At 47.4% G+C, this 15,600-nt stretch overlaps 1 protein-coding gene across 2 annotated transcripts in view; it reads left to right on the plus strand.

The window, feature by feature from the left end:
* TNFAIP8 (TNF alpha induced protein 8) overlaps nucleotides 1-15,600 on the plus strand; it is a 187,953-nt gene that overhangs the window by 121,840 nt on the left and 50,513 nt on the right. The window contains exon 1 of one of the 2 annotated variants that reach the window (XM_082251778.1): nucleotides 10,322-10,639. The exons of the other annotated variant lie outside the window; for it this stretch is intronic. Within the exon in view, the coding sequence (XP_082107904.1) occupies nucleotides 10,609-10,639 (31 nt within the window). The 5' untranslated portion in view covers nucleotides 10,322-10,608. Of the gene's footprint in view, nucleotides 1-10,321; nucleotides 10,640-15,600 lie in introns of those variants that run through there. 2 annotated transcript variants of the gene reach the window in all.

Genomic DNA, 15,600 nt, shown 5'->3' on the forward strand with positions numbered 1-15,600 from the left:
GGCCGCAAGGTTTTGCAGGCCGCAATTTGAGGAGACCGGTGGTCTACCTCGAGGGTTTTTTTTTTCTGTTTGAAAAAAAAAAAAAAAAAAAAATTTGTTTTCTCTTTTTTTGTTGAGTCTCATCATTAAGGATGAGCATTGTAAACTTATAGTTGGCACCGGTTGGGCCTTCTAGATTGGGATTTGATTTCCATTTTCCCACCCCTCAGTTGTGATACTGCTCTGGGACGTCCCGAAGGTGGTGTATCACCGAGGACTACGTCTGTCAATGAGCGCTAGAGAAAAATGGATTTTTGTAAAATCTTACCGTAAAATCCTTTTCTCTTAGCTCATTGATAGACGTAGTCCCCGCCCCTCTGTTTTTTTGAGTTGGGTTAAAATCTCTAAAGACTGCTTTTTCACATAACTGATTTGCTGAGGCAGAGAGAGAGAGGATATACCCTCTGGGACTGCCCCTGGGGTGTGGAGAGAGCTTTTTAATTTCCTGTCTAGTCCTGCTCCTGTGGAGGCAACATAACCCGAAGGTGGTGTATCACCGAGGACTACGTCTGTCAATGAGCTAAGAGAAAAGGATTTTACGGTAAGATTTTACAAAAATCCATTTTTTATAGCCTGCACACCCGATTCTGTTCGGCTGAAAAGTCGCAGTTGGTTGCATCATACTAACAAGCCGACAATCGGCCGATCGTTCGGCGGCCTAATATTTATGGCCGACAATCGCTACGTGTGTAGGGGCCTGTAGATCGTGGATGTCCGTAGATGTAGCGTTTTTTAGTGTTAGGGTGGACTTCCCCTTTAAAAAAGGTACTTGATTCAAAATAAAAAAGTACATATATATATGATGCAATCTTTCAATAGCATAACACAGCAGCCTTTGTTTTTCTGAGTATCCCCAGTAACAGTCTTTTTTTTTTACCTGGTGATCCAGCCAGTATTCTGTTAGTGTAAACTTCTTTTAACCATGCAAGCTGTCCGGCAGTCATTAAGCAACAATCAATAGAACATTGACAGAGGTCACACCATTTAACACGTACAGTGATCAGCTTTTATTCATTTATGTAAAACCTTTATCCCATATGTAAAAAAACGATTAATGTAGGGCTCCATTCACACTAGTGCTACTCCAAAGTTGTGCGATTTCAAGTGTGACTTTGGAGTGCGACTTAACACTCTCTGGCACTCAAGTCACATCAAAGTAGTGCGAAGTTGCTGTGACTTGAAGTCTGTACAGATTGGAATGGGTACCATTGAAATCACTGGGCAATGATTTGTCATGTGACTGTGTCCAAAGTCGCATGACAAGTCGCACTAGTGTAAACCGAGCCTAACGGCCTAAAAAGCATTAGCTGGAGTTCAGGTAAAGTCTGCTGTTGGCTGACGTCACAGAGCCTGACTTCAGCCGAGCCACTGAGAGCCTGAGCAGGCTGCTCCCGCCCCCTCCACATCCCAGCGATCCAGTGAGCGAGGGGTTGGCCGAGCAGACAGCGGGGACTGACCATCACTAGCTCTCTGCTCGGGGAGCTTTGAGAACCGAGCGATCAGCAGTGTTTGATCGCTCAGTTCTCAGTGTTAGAGCGGACAGATGTAGCATCGGAACAATGCTGCTGCCACCTAGGTAAGTATGATTCTGAAAAAAAACAAACCCCATTTCTTCTCTGTTAATGCTGCTTTTCTTCTGCCAGGAGAAAATACATATGCAGAGGCCTAAAAGAAAATGGTTATTGGCCAGATCCCATGTAAAAAAAAAATAAAAAAAAAAAGCTGGCCAGATCAAAATTCAGCTGCTTCAGCAGGGACTTGGTGAATAGTCGATCAAACATTCTGGAAAACGTTTGACAACTCTAATAATCAGTGTATTCTGACAGCGTGTCCCAGTGGGGGAGATTCCTCCAACCGCCGTGATTGTGTGGACAATAAAATGTGACTGAAAGAAAAATGAACAGTCTTTGACCAGCTTAAAGTAATTATAAAGTCTTAAGATTTTTCACCCTAAGGCCTCTTTCACACGGGCGTTCCGTATGTCCGTATATCACCCCATCCGTTTGCGGGTGATATACGGACATAATGCATGTCAATGGGATTGCGGATGTCAGCGGATGATTATCCACTGACATCTGATTTGCGTCCTTTCAGTTCTGTTCCATTTTTTGGAACAGAACAGAACCCTATTTCTCTTACGTCCTCCGACAGTCGCCCCCTCTTCATATTCGTCACATATGGGGTATTAGACTTTGCTCCGAATGAGTAGCTAGGCAACAGAATATGTTAACAATAAAGCTTTTAACATATCCCACCCTCAAGGGGTGGTCCCCTCAGTCAATACCCTCCCACTTCCTGCAACCATATCTCAGTTTTAATGTCTAGCTTGTCAGGAGTGGCTGGCTCTCTCTGTGCTGGGACTTTCTGTCCCAGACTCTTTCTTCTTTTTAAAATTTTGTTTGAGTTTTCTCTCTACCTTTACTTAGCTGTTATTTTGTCAGCGTTAGTTAGTTCTTCGGATGAAGAGGATCATGCTGACTGGGTCTCGGGCTGATCCCCCTGGTCGTGGGTCAGTGGCTTCCCAGTCTGCCATCGAGCGTTCAGCCAGGTAACGCTCCTGGCATAGTGAACGACCCATCCCTGTTCGGTGCAGGGATGATTGGTGAGGTGGCTACCTCACTGGACGCTGTGCGGTTTCTTAACCCCCATTTTGTGCGTCTTGAATTGCGACTCTCCCTGCCTCATGTGCAGCGGCTTGTTCGCCTGTGCGGGTCCCCCACGCCATGTGAGGTAAGTGTATTTATGTGGGGACCTGTCTGTCTGGGGGGGTGTCAGTCTGGGACTGTGTAACCTGCCTCTATTCACACTGCTTGTCTCCCTATCTCTCGGCTGCATGCTGTGGGCTGCAAGGGGGGGGGGGGAGCTGTATGACACTGTGTGTGTCAGACTGGTCAGTGTGAGAAGCTGTGTGCTGTGGGGCATGTTTTTTTGGCATGTTTGGGCATATACAGCGATCGCTGCGGCGATCTGACATGTATTCTGATATTGGAATGTAATGTGTGTGTTTTAATGCACTGTGGAGCGGCGGTTTCGGCGCCAAACGACGCCATTTTGCCTACACCCGCTCCGGCCGCATGGTTTACATGCATGGCGGCCATTTTCTTGTAGCCTCCATAGGCTTACATAGAGCGCCCTGGCAGCATCACTTCCTCTCTCCAGGAACACCGATCGAGGCAGCAGCGGCGGCGAGGGTCTCCTCAGGTTTTATCCTTCTGTTCTTGCTATCCATTGCCTGTGTTCAGTTTGCATATTCCCTGTGGGGGGCTCATTGTGCTTGAGTGTGGTGCGGTGGGCTGCGCTTGCCGCGCTTGCTTAAAAGGGGCAGTTAACCCTTGGTTGTCTGGCATTACAGGGGCAATGGATTCTCAGGAGGGCAAATTTCCTACAGTATTGGTGGAAAGCCAGGGGACCGCAGTTTCCCCCCCCAGGGGGGGATTTAGCCACTATTGTGGCTGGCCTTGCTGCTCAGGTGCAAATGCTGGTGGCTGCTCAATCTACTAAAAGGCCCAGAGTTGCTCTTTCCTCTGATTCTGAGGGTGAAGGTGATGGGGCTGTTATGGCAGGGGCCTCCTTATCGGGGTCCCGCTCCTCTCTTGATCTAGTGGGGTCTGAGGTGGAGGCTGAAGTTGAGGGGGTTGATAATTCTCCCCCTGGCTCGCCTGAAGAGCTTGCAATCATGGATGAGTTGATTGCTTCCATTAAGCAAACGCTGCATTTGCAGGACGAAGTGTGTCCCCCCGCTGCCTTGGCGGCTTATGGGACGCAGAGGAAACGCAGGACGCCGCAGGTTTTTCCCTGCAATGATGATTTTCAGCGCGCTGTTAAGGATCAATGGCGCAATCTGCGCAAGCCTTTTGCGGTACCAAGTAGATTCAAGCTGCGTTATCCTTTTTCGCCTTCCACTGATGAAAGGTGGTGTGTGCCTCCACCAGTGGATCATGCAATTGCGGTGTTGAACGAAGCCACTGCGATTCCTGCAGAGGATTCCCCTGTTTTCCGTGATGCCACGGATAGGAGACTGGAGTCTCTTGCCCGTCATACTTATTCTGTTACGGGTTCTATGCTTAAGGCTCTGTTTGCTTCTCTCATGGCGGCCCAGGCGATCGCAAGTTGGACGCAGATGCTTAGGCGCGTCCTAGTGGCCGACTCGGCCTCGCCGGCGACCCTGGATATGGTGGATCAAATCCACCAGGGTGTCATGTATCTGTGTGATGCGGACCTGGACCTGATTCCGTTGGCTGCACGTGTGCACAGCGTGGCGGTGTTGTCTCGCCGCCTGGTTTGGTTAAAATGTTGGTCGGTGGACCAATCTTCACGTAAGACCTTAGCCAATCTGCCTTATGATGGGTCTCGCCTTTTTGGGGAGTCCCTGGATGTGTTGATTAAGGGGATCACCGGGGGTAAGAGCACTCTCTTGCCCCATTTCCCCAAGGCTAAGGGGGCTTCTGGGAAGAAGCATGCTAATTTTCGGCCCCCTCAGGGGTCCTTTCGTGCCTTTCGGCCGCACTACAAGGGCAAACCGTTCAAAGGTCAAGGCTCTCAGAAGAAGCCCTGGTCTGGAAAACAGAAGTCCGGCCAATCCGGACCTGCAGCCCATAACAGTTCGGCCTGAAGGGGCGCCCTCACCCAGTTTTGGGGTGGGGGGACGCTTGCTCGGTTTTCTTCAGCCCTGGTTGGCCCGTGTGCGGGACAGATGGGTTCAGGAAATCGTTCGATCTGGTTACAAGATCGAGTTTCTCTCTCGGCCGGAGAGCAGATTTTTCCCCTCAAATCTTCATCTGTCTCCAGAGCGCTTGCGGGACCTGCACCTGGCGGTGCGGGACCTGAGGGCTCAGGGAGTGGTGGTTCCGGTGCCTCATCGGGACAGGTTTCGGGGGTTTTATTCCAATCTGTTCACCGTGCCCAGAAAGGAGGGCAAGGTTCGTCCGATTCTGGACTTGAAGGCTCTGAACCGCTCTGTGCGGGTTCGCAAGTTCCGCATGGAATCCCTGCGGTCGGTGGTGGCTGCCCTGGTTCTGGGGGAATTCATGGCCTCCATCGATTTGAAGGATGCGTACCTTCACATCCCCATATTCGAGGGTCATCAGAGGTACCTTCGATTTGCCATTGCGGAGGATCACTACCAGTTCGTGGCGTTGCCCTTTGGTCTCGCCTCGGCTCCGCGGGTCTTCACCAAGGTGCTTGCACCGGTTCTGGCATTATTGAGGGCCCAGGGCGTTTCTGTCCTGGGCTATCTGGACGACATTCTGGTTCGGTCTGCGACCAGCCAGGGTCTGGAGAAGGACCTGTCTGTCACGATGCAAACTCTGCAGGAGTTTGGTTGGACGATAAATTTTCCAAAGTCGACACTGAGTCCGTCTGTTCGTCTTCCCTATCTGGGAATGATTCTGGACTCGGTGCAGGCGAAGGTCTTCCTGCCGGAAGACAAGCTCAGGACTCTCCAGGAGGAAGTCAGGTCCCTCAGGGACGTTCCGCACTCGTCTCTGCGGACGTGTATGAGATGTCTGGGATTGATGGTATCGGCCTTCGAGGCGATTCCATTCGCCCAGTTTCACACGCGGGGTCTCCAAGCGGAGATCCTGTCCAGGTGGGACGGGCGACCTCAATCTCTGGATCTTCAAATCTCGTTGAGTCATCGCACCAGAGGAAACCTTCTGTGGTGGCTCCAGTCCCCGTTGGTGTCCGGGGGCAAGTCGTTTCGTCCGATCTCGTGGACGGTAATCACCACGGATGCCAGCCTGTCGGGCTGGGGTGGAGTTCTGGGCGTTCTGTCCGCCCAGGGGACTTGGTCGGAGGGGGAGTCTTCCCTTCCGATCAACATTCTGGAATTGCGTGCGATAAGTCTCTGTCTTCATCGCTGGACGGACCGGCTGCAGGGCTGCCCGGTTCGGGTGCAGACGGACAATGCCACGGCGGTGGCCTACATCAACCACCAAGGGGGCACCAGGAGTGCCCGAGCGGCTCGAGAAGTGGCCGACATTCTGTCTTGGGCCGAGACTCATGTCCCGGCGATAACGGCGGTTCACATTCCGGGGGTGGAGAACTGGCAGGCGGACTATCTGAGTCGCCAGACCCTGGATCAGGGGGAATGGTCTCTCCACCCGGCTGTCTTCCAGATGTTGTGCGCGAAGTGGGGTCTTCCAGATGTGGACCTGTTCGCGTCTCGTCTCAACAACAAGGTGAAGAGGTTCGTGGCAAGGACGCGCGACCCTCGGGCAGACGCGTCGGACGCGTTAGTGGCCCCGTGGCATCAGTACAGGCTGATGTACGCGTTTCCACCGATTCAGTTGCTGTCCAGGTTCCTTCGCAGGTTACACTCGGAACGCAGCACGGTGATTCTTGTGGCACCGGACTGGCCTCGCCGGTCCTGGTACGCAGACCTCGTGAATCTGGCGGTCGACGCCCCGTGGCGTCTGCCTCTTCGAGACGATCTACTGTCTCAAGGATCGATATACCATCCTGCTTTACAGTCGCTGGCTTTGACGGCCTGGCTGTTGAGACCGAGGTCCTGAAGGAGAGGGGTCTCTCTCCAGAGGTCGTTCATACTTTAATCAACGCGAGGAAGTCTTCCTCCGGGAAGGTTTATTACCGTACTTGGAAGGCCTATTTTGCCTGGTGTGAGTCCAGGGGGTTTTCACCCCGCACGTACTCGGTTTCCCGTGTGCTGTCTTTCCTTCAAACGGGTGTTGATCAGCGTTTGGCGCTGGCTACGATAAAGGGTCAGGTGTCTGCGCTGGCCGTTCTGTTTCAACGTCCCGTGGCTTCCAACTCCTTGGTTGGCACCTTTTGTTCAGGGTGTGCGGCATCTGGTCCCCCCTAGGCGGGATCCTCTGCCCCCTTGGGACTTGAATCTCGTTCTATCTGTGTTACAACGTGCTCCTTTTGAACAGATCAGGGAGATCTCGTTGTCTATGTTGTCCAAAAAGGTCGCCTTTTTGGTGGCGATCACTTCGGCTCGCAGAGTGTCGGAGCTAGCGGCTTTGTCCTGCAAGTCTCCGTACCTGGTTATTCATTTGGATAAGGTGGTCTTGCGACCTAATCCTTTGTTTCTTTCCGAAACGAGTTTCGGAATTCCATCTTAATGAGGATATTGTCTTGCCTTCGTTGTGCGCGAAGCCTAAACATCCAAAGGAGGTGAGATTGCATTCTCTGGATGTTGTTCGGGCGATAAGGGTTTACCTTAAATCGACTGAGTCTTTTCGAAAGACGGACTCCTTGTTTGTTCTTCCAGAGGGTCCTCGGAAGGGCATGGCGGCTTCGGCCTCTACCATCGCCAAATGGATCAGGCAGACCATTGAACAGGCCTATGCTTTGCAGGGGAAGGTTCCCCCTGTGCCTGTGAAGGCGCACTCTACTAGATCTTTGAGTACGTCTTGGGCCTGTCGTCATGGGGCTTCTGTAGCCCAGGTGTGTAAGGCGGCGACCTGGTCGACCGTACACACGTTCACAAAATTCTACAAAGTAGATGTTCAGGCATCGGCGGATGCTTCCTTTGGCCGCAAGGTTCTTAGTGCGGCTGTTCCCTAGGGTCCCTTGTTGGGGACTCCTGGCTGTTGGGATAAGTTTTGTATCCCCTGGTTTTTTTGTCTTTTCCTGGGTTGTTGCTCCTGTTGAGCACTTGTTTTTCCTGTTGCAAAGCTGGTTTCCTTCCTTTGGTAAGGTTCCTTTCTTTGATGCGGAGACTGCGTTGCCTTTTCGGCGCGGATGCGTTTCCCACCCCTCATGTTTGCACTGCTTTGGGACGTCCCCATATGTGACGAATATGAAGAGGCGGCGACTGTCGGAGGACGTAAGAGAAAACGGAATTTTTGTAAAATCTTACCTGTAAAATTCCTTTCTCTGAGTCCTCCGACAGTCGCCGCCCCCGCCCCTCTTTTGGGGTTTGGTTGTATACTCTACTGCTATTCCACTAAAACTGAGATATGGTTGCAGGAAGTGGGAGGGTATTGACTGAGGGGACCACCCCTTGAGGGTGGGATATGTTAAAAGCTTTATTGTTAACATATTCTGTTGCCTAGCTACTCCTTCGGAGCAAAGTCTAATACCCCATATGTGACGAATATGAAGAGGCGGCGACTGTCGGAGGACTCAGAGAAAGGAATTTTACAGGTAAGATTTTACAAAAATTCCGTTTTTTCTTCCGTTTAAAAAAAGGAACGGATGCAAAATCGGATGTCAGCAGTGTCATCTGCTGACATCCGCAATCCCGTATATCATCCGCAAACGGATGGGATGATAAACGGACCGGATGACACAAATGTCATCCGTGTCCGTGAAAAAAACAAAAAAGTGCCAGAGCGGATCGCAATACGGTCTGCTCTGTGTGAAAGAGGCCTAAGGCCACTTTCACACAGGCTGACCGTTCAGATCCGCCTGTCAGTTTTTTTGGCGGATCTGAACGGTCCCCCCATGCATCTCTATGGGGGATCGGATGTCAGCGGAAACATGTCCGCTCCGTCAAATCTGGACGGATGGAACCCCTATTTTCCATGCATCCAGCGGATCAGATGAGAACGGACCGACGGTCCATTCCCATCCGATTTCCCCCATAGAGATGCATGGGGAACTGACACCACCTTTGCTGCAGCTGCCCCAAAACCCCTACTTTTTTCTTACCTGAGCCCTATCCGATCCAGCGATGAGCAAGAGCCCAGCAGCTCCAGCTGCTGTCTCCTCATTGGACAGATTGATAGCATGGGAGCGCCAGTGGGGCACCTCCGAAGAGGAGGATCAGGGCTGCTTTGTGCAAAACCACTGCACAGAGCAGATAAGTAGAACATGTTCCTTATTTTTATGAAAAAAAAATCCAAAGCTGGTGTTCAGTGTGTTTCTGCATGTGTGTTTACATGAGTTTGTGGTGTTTTTTTAGATACATTTTTAATTAAATGTTTTTTTGGTTCCCAAATGTGCGTTTTTTGTGTGTGTGTGTTGCAGTGAATTTCAATGCACATGAAAGCACTGCAATGGTGTATATATATAGTAGGCTTATTGAAATACATTTAATTTTCTTGCAGATGCATTTGTATTGAGTTTAAAAATGCCCCTGACTGCATCTGGTGTAAACGAGACCCAAGACTGCCATACACCGCTTGATTTCTGCTGATAAGGATGAAGTTCAAGCCACGAGTGCCCCTTTGCATCCGGCTCAACAAAAGTCAATTGTTCGATCGTCTTTTGTCAAAAGAGCAGAGTGGAAAGTTGTTAGACGAAGAGCACTTAAATGCAATCAGATACAGCCACTTTTGGGGTATTCTGACAGCAAGGGGATCGTCCATCCTGGTGCATACCTATGCAGTTTGTTTTTGAACCGTTCTGCAGTGCTTTTTACGGTGCATTTTTGCACGTTTTTCACGTGTTTTTTGATGCATTTTTATTTATTTGTTTTTCTTATTTGGCCAATTTGTTGTTGGGCAGATTAAGCCCCCGTTCACACTTCCATAGGGAAGCTGCGGACCCGTACTAATAGGAGCGACACAAGTCGCTCCGACTTAGAAAAAGGGTCCGGAGCTTCTTTGGGGCGACCAGGAGGCGACCGCCATAGACTTCAATGTTATGAAGTCCGTGGCGGCCGCTCCAAGGTCACCGCGCGCTGCTCGCACCGCGACCTCGGAGGTCGCGGTGCGAAGTAGCGTCGCGGTAGTGTGAATGGCGGCTTAAACATGTAAAAAAAAAACTCATCAAAAACGTACTACATGCTTCTCTGCAGCGTTTCCATTGAAGTAAGTCTATTGAACCAAAAAGCACAGTTTTACGTTTAAAAATATCCCTGACCCTTTCCAAAAACGCAGCAGCTGAAAAATGCATAGATGTGAACGTGTCACATAGAAAACCATGTTAAATGGACTGTATAGTGCGTTTCTGCAAAAAAAGCACCAAAAAAACGCATAGGTGTGAACCAGACCTTAGTGTTGGTGCACAGCACTCGTAGATTTCTTGTGGGACGAAGGAAAGAAATCAATGTTTGTATAGAAAGCTTCAGCCAATACTTTGTTTCCACTTCTGCTTTATATGTTTGTTTTTGACAGCAGCATAGAAATCTTTTTTTTCCTCTTCCTTCCAGCAGATCTGATTGCATGCACCCAGCCCTGGCTGTTTATATGACACACCTCTGACTGTGTCAGTTTGTAGGGCTGAGCTTCAGTAACATCAATGCTCAGTGCTGGAGTTGGCTCTGGGGCATCCAGCTCTAACAATCACATTAAAGAAATGCTGAGGATGGAGCATTGCTCACTGATCTCCTTTCCTGTAATCCATTCATGTTCCAGCAAGCTACACTCCACCCTCAGATGATACAATAAGGAACCTCTCAGTGTAATATTATGGCAGTTCAGATCTTCACTTCTCAATGAGCGTTTGTGTTGAAGGTGCTGCTTCTGCAGACTGTGGCTGAGAAAGGGGGAGGGGCTTTTTTCCCCATACTGCCTTCATGCGATTGGCCATACTTGCAGAACTTTCCTCTTTTCATCCTGACTTTTTTTTTTTTTCTCTTTTTTGTGAAGTTGACTTCTCTACTTCTGCTGAGAGTGCACGTCAGCTGTAATCTGTTCTCCAGTGGCTCACACTGACACCATGAGCTCAGAGTCAGATGAACCCAAAGACGGTATGTTGATCTGCTTCCTATTTTCTCAGCTTCTTACATTGGGCAAGCTGGCTGCCTAGGCACATGAAAGCGAAATGTGAAGTTTGCTGTGGTTTTAACTTGTCAGCCATTTATGTCTAGAGATCTGGCAGAATCATCAGAGGACGGTTTGTGTAGGTTTCCTGGAAGGAGTACACAAGAAATGGAACACTTTTTTTCTTGGTGGGTTATTCTAGGCCAGAAAGCCTCATGGTACATTAGAGAAAGTAGTGCTGATCACTTTAAAACTTGGCTGACCGTCTCGTTTGTTGTGGAGGGGAAGCTTTCAACTACTGCTGCTGCTGCTCGGAGGGGAGCGCTTGCAAGTTTCAGCTGAGCAATGAGGATCACTATTTTTGGCACGCTCGCTGCTAAACTGTATTTCCTCTTTTTTTTTTTTTTTTTCCTTCAGCTCACTTTTTTTTTTTACAGAGAAAAAGCCAGAGACTGGTGAGGGACGGGTACTGTGAAAAGGTTTAATTTTAAAAGTCTGGAAACCTGGACGCACTCCAGACAAAATACAATTATTCAGAGTTGGTGCTTGATCCAGTCGTTTTTTGGGGGGTTTTTTTGTGCCAATACAAATGTGAGTGTATGTATGAGTAAATGCAGCATGTATTCATATGGGTGAAAGTGTGTGTGTGTGTGTGTGTGTATGTGTGTGTATATATATATATATATATATATATATATATATATATATATATATATATATATAGTGTGTGCACACATGTATAAATGTAAAAAACAAAAAGAGAGGTTGCAGAACAGAGATAATTATTTATGGCCCATAATTGGGTGCCTATTCACATTATATGTGTAACGCAGCCTTTCCCAACGCAGTCCCAACGCAGACAAGGCAATAAGTTTAGTTCACACCATTGTACTGCATCGATGTGCACTGATAAAAATTAGGACATGCTGCACTTTTTTGCAGTGGTTTACAGCACATTGCATAAAGATGAATGAAATCCCTTTTTGAGACATTTTAATAAAGTTGGAAAGAAAAAGGTAAACAGTGCAATGTCTTGGAATCAGTGCATTGCATCGCATCGTCACTTCACATTGCACACCAGCCACTGCACAGCAATGCACACTGCTGGTGTTCACAAGCCCTTAAAAATAATCTGTCAATGTTTCAGGCATCCCTGCTTCACGCAGGAGAGGGATGCCTAAAACAATTTTGGATTATATTTAATCAGTGCACATTAAATGATGTTCTGAGCTGCAAACCCCCTCTCTCTCTCTCCTTTAGTTTGGTAGTTGCTGGGAACCCCCCCCCCCTCCAATGCAAAGAAATACACACATACTCACCTAGGTGGATGCAGCATTGATCTGATGATGCATCTGTCCCCCTCCACCCCTAAAGCCAAGTGCACCCTACTAGTGTAGACCCAGTAGAACTGAACAAAAAAAAAAGCTGCTGTACAAACCATGCAATGTTAGTACAGCTATCTCCCCTGCTATGCTGTTGTCGTTGGACAGGAGGAAGGCCCCCATCAGAACACTCCGGTCAGTGCTCTCAGCCATTGTCTGATAGCAATGTTTGGGAGCTGATGCAGACCTTTCTTGGTCATGCCTCTTTGACAGAAGCTGGCATAAACGGTCGGCTTCTGTCGGATCGGCTGCAGTACACACTGGCCTGAATGACAACTGGTTTCTATTGAAGTGGCCGATGCCTCCCCACAATTCGGCCGTGTTTACTAGGCTTTAGACCAAGAACTGAGTGATCAAAGACCACTGATCGCCTAGTTCTGAGTCTTCAGTGAGTCAGTGACTGTTAGTCGCATCACTCTGGTCTGCCCCTCCAGTGCTCACTGCAGTGCTGGACTGTGGAGGGGGTGAAAGCGGCAGGCTCAAGCTCTGTTCTAGGCATCTGGGTGGATCCGACTTTAAAGTCAGGATCCCTCCAGAGCCTGGACTGGCTCAAAGACATCAGGGGACTTGAGCCCACGGTTGGCTGAAAACGGGTCACAGGAGTGACAAATGAAGTGTAATTCATAGAAGTAAGGCCAAAAGAGCTTTGGCCCTACTTCTCCTTTAATTGGCCAGGCCAGCAAGTTGAAAGGAAGTGTAGCATAACCCAAGTCTTGGACCATTTAGCAAACACGTGCAGAGTATTTTCAAGGACAAACGAAGTCTTACTGTACGTCCTCACTAATGAAGCCATGGGTGGACTATAAGGCACAACGGCTTGAACTGTAGAACAAGTTTTTCCTGTCATAAGTGTTTTGAAAAAGCACATTCCTATGGGATCGCTTACATTCCAACCCAACATAGCTGAGGTGCTTAAATCTCAAGTGTAAAGCTTTTATACTTTATATGGAGATATATAAGAAAATATTTCACCTTAACACAAAGTATTTAGTTGTCATTTATTGTAGTAGTATTTTGTACAAAGCATCTCTCTTTGCCTGCACATAAATAAATAAGATTGTGGAATACGTTTTGTTTAGTAAGCATTCCAGTGTCTGGCGCTTTACTTTCTATGTTATGTAGTAACTGTTGCTGATTGGAATACAGTACTTTAAAAAAAAAAAATTATTTTCTTCTAAGCTTTCATGTTTTATTGTCATGGAACAGCAAATCACAGTGGATTAATTTATTTTATCACTGGTTAACAGAAATATACTCTATAAAGAGGAATTCCACTCTATTACTGACTAAGTTTAAAACTGCTCCCACCCACCTTCTAACTCCTATTCTTCTACCCTGTAGATGCAAGATGCACATACTTGCCTATTCTCAGAACGCTCCAGTCATGTGATCTCCCCAGCAGCCGGCTTCAGGGGAATGGATGCCCTATAGTAAGCCTATGGGTCACATCACCACCTAGGCATTGCAGCCTTTGTCGATGCTTTCTCCTCTTTTCTGAAGATGGCTGCTTGGGAGATCATGTGACCAGCCTGGAGTGCTCAGTGAGTAGGTAAGTATATGCATCTTCCTTCTACAGGGTTGCGTGCCCCCCCCCCCGGGAGGAAACGGTGATTATTGCTAGCGGCTATTACAGCTGCTGGCAATAATGGCATGGATGATCAACTTGGTACATTCAGCCTTCCCATACATGGTTTGAATCTCGACCGACTCCTGCTGAGGCGGGTAAAAATCGAGCCATTATTGGTTGGCCTAACTTATTAGAAGTTGGACCTTGTAGATGACCAATGTAACTATGTGAAAATATACCATTCCTTTGAATTCATCTTTAAATACTTACACAGTAAGTTTTTTTTTTCTGCTTTTTCTTTTTTATGTGAATTCTTTTTACAGATATATACACAAATGTAAAAAAAAAAAAAAAATACAAAAGGCAAACAAAACTGGAAGCAAAATCAGGCCACACAGGACCTACCTTCCTTGTCATTTAAATCCCTTTGCAGAGATCTGTTTGAACATTGCACTAGAAGAGTATCTTTTTGTTGATCAGTATAAAAAACAAAATAAAATCTGCGATTTAGGCATTCTATGACCATAAAAAATAAGCCTCTCCAGGAGGTGACAATTTTTTATACACACTGTATATGTTATAAAAAGTTATTGTGTATTAATGTCTAATTTAAAATTGTGCAAATCGGTTTTTCTAAGATTTTTATAGATTGAGCAAAGATTTTAATTTCTGTCAGGTTTTTGCTATCGGTGTTCCCCTTTTGGGTAAATCTCCTTAAAATGAGAGGAAGCAATTGTTGCAATTACAAATGTTTAGGCACTTATTCCTTTTGTATGGTTTGTATCGGTAAAGGCCCGTACACACGTGCAGATTGTCGGCCGAAAAGATTTGGCCGACGACCGATCGGCCGATTTTCGGCTTGTTAGTATGATGCTTCCGACAGCGCACTTTCGGCCGAACAGAATCTGTCGTGCAAGCATTAAAATTTTTGTATGCCGACACCAGAACGGCCGATTGTTCGCTTGTCAGTACAGAATTCGGCCGACAGACAGCAGATTTGCAAGACTGGGCATGCTCAGAAAAGAAAAAACACAGGGAAAGTTAACCATTACATGACATCACTTCTGCAGTCGGAGGACAAAATTCGTGTGCAGTCTTTTGCACTTTTCAGCGGACACGACAGCCGGGGACAAAAGACGGCCGATCGTTCGGCCGACGATCGGTACGTGTGTACGGGGCTTAAGACTCTAAAATGTGGAGAAACAATAAGCCAAATCTCACACATTCCATGCAAAACTCCAAAAATGGACTGAACAGCTTTATTGGCACCTTCTCAAAATTGTAAGAAATTGCCTGTCAAGTTTGTGATGCTCCTGTATTTCTAATTAAACTCACCTGTATCAATTAGCAGGTGCTGACTTTATAGAAATCACACCAGCAACCGGTTAAAATGGTGAAAAATGTGCTAAACCTTTCTGTTGTGTGTTTCTGTGTGCCACACAGAGCATGGAGAAGAGAAAGAGCAGCTAAAAATTGTCAGAGGATTTGAGAACAAAAAATGTGGAAAAGCATGGACAATCTCAAGGTTACAAGTCCATCTCCAGCAAACGTAGAGTTCCTGTGTCCACTGTGCATGACATTGTCAAGAAGTTTACAGCCCATGGCACTGTAGCTAATTTCCCTGGATGTTGTTGAAAGAGAAAAATTGGTCAAAGATTGCAAGGAAGGATTGTTTGAATGGTGGATAAAGAACCTCGATTAACTTCCAGACGAATTCAAGCTGACCTTCAGGCACAGGGTACAACTGTGTCAGCTCACACTATAAGTTGCCATACGTCGCACTATATGGACGCTATTGTAGGAGATCCAGAAGGACACCACTGCTGACACAGAAATGCAAAAAAAAAAAAAACAGATTGGCGTTTGCTAAAACGTACATGAGGAAGCCAAAATCCTTTTGGGAGAATGTGTGCTGTGGACAGACGAAAAACAAAATTACAGCTTTTTGGTAAAGCTCATTATTCTGCTATTTTCAGAAAAAGAAATGAGGCCTTCAAAG

The sequence above is a fragment of the Pelophylax lessonae genome (assembly GCF_965119305.1).
Source record: "Pelophylax lessonae genome assembly, chromosome: 1".
In the NCBI taxonomy this organism is placed as follows: domain Eukaryota; kingdom Metazoa; phylum Chordata; class Amphibia; order Anura; family Ranidae; genus Pelophylax; species Pelophylax lessonae.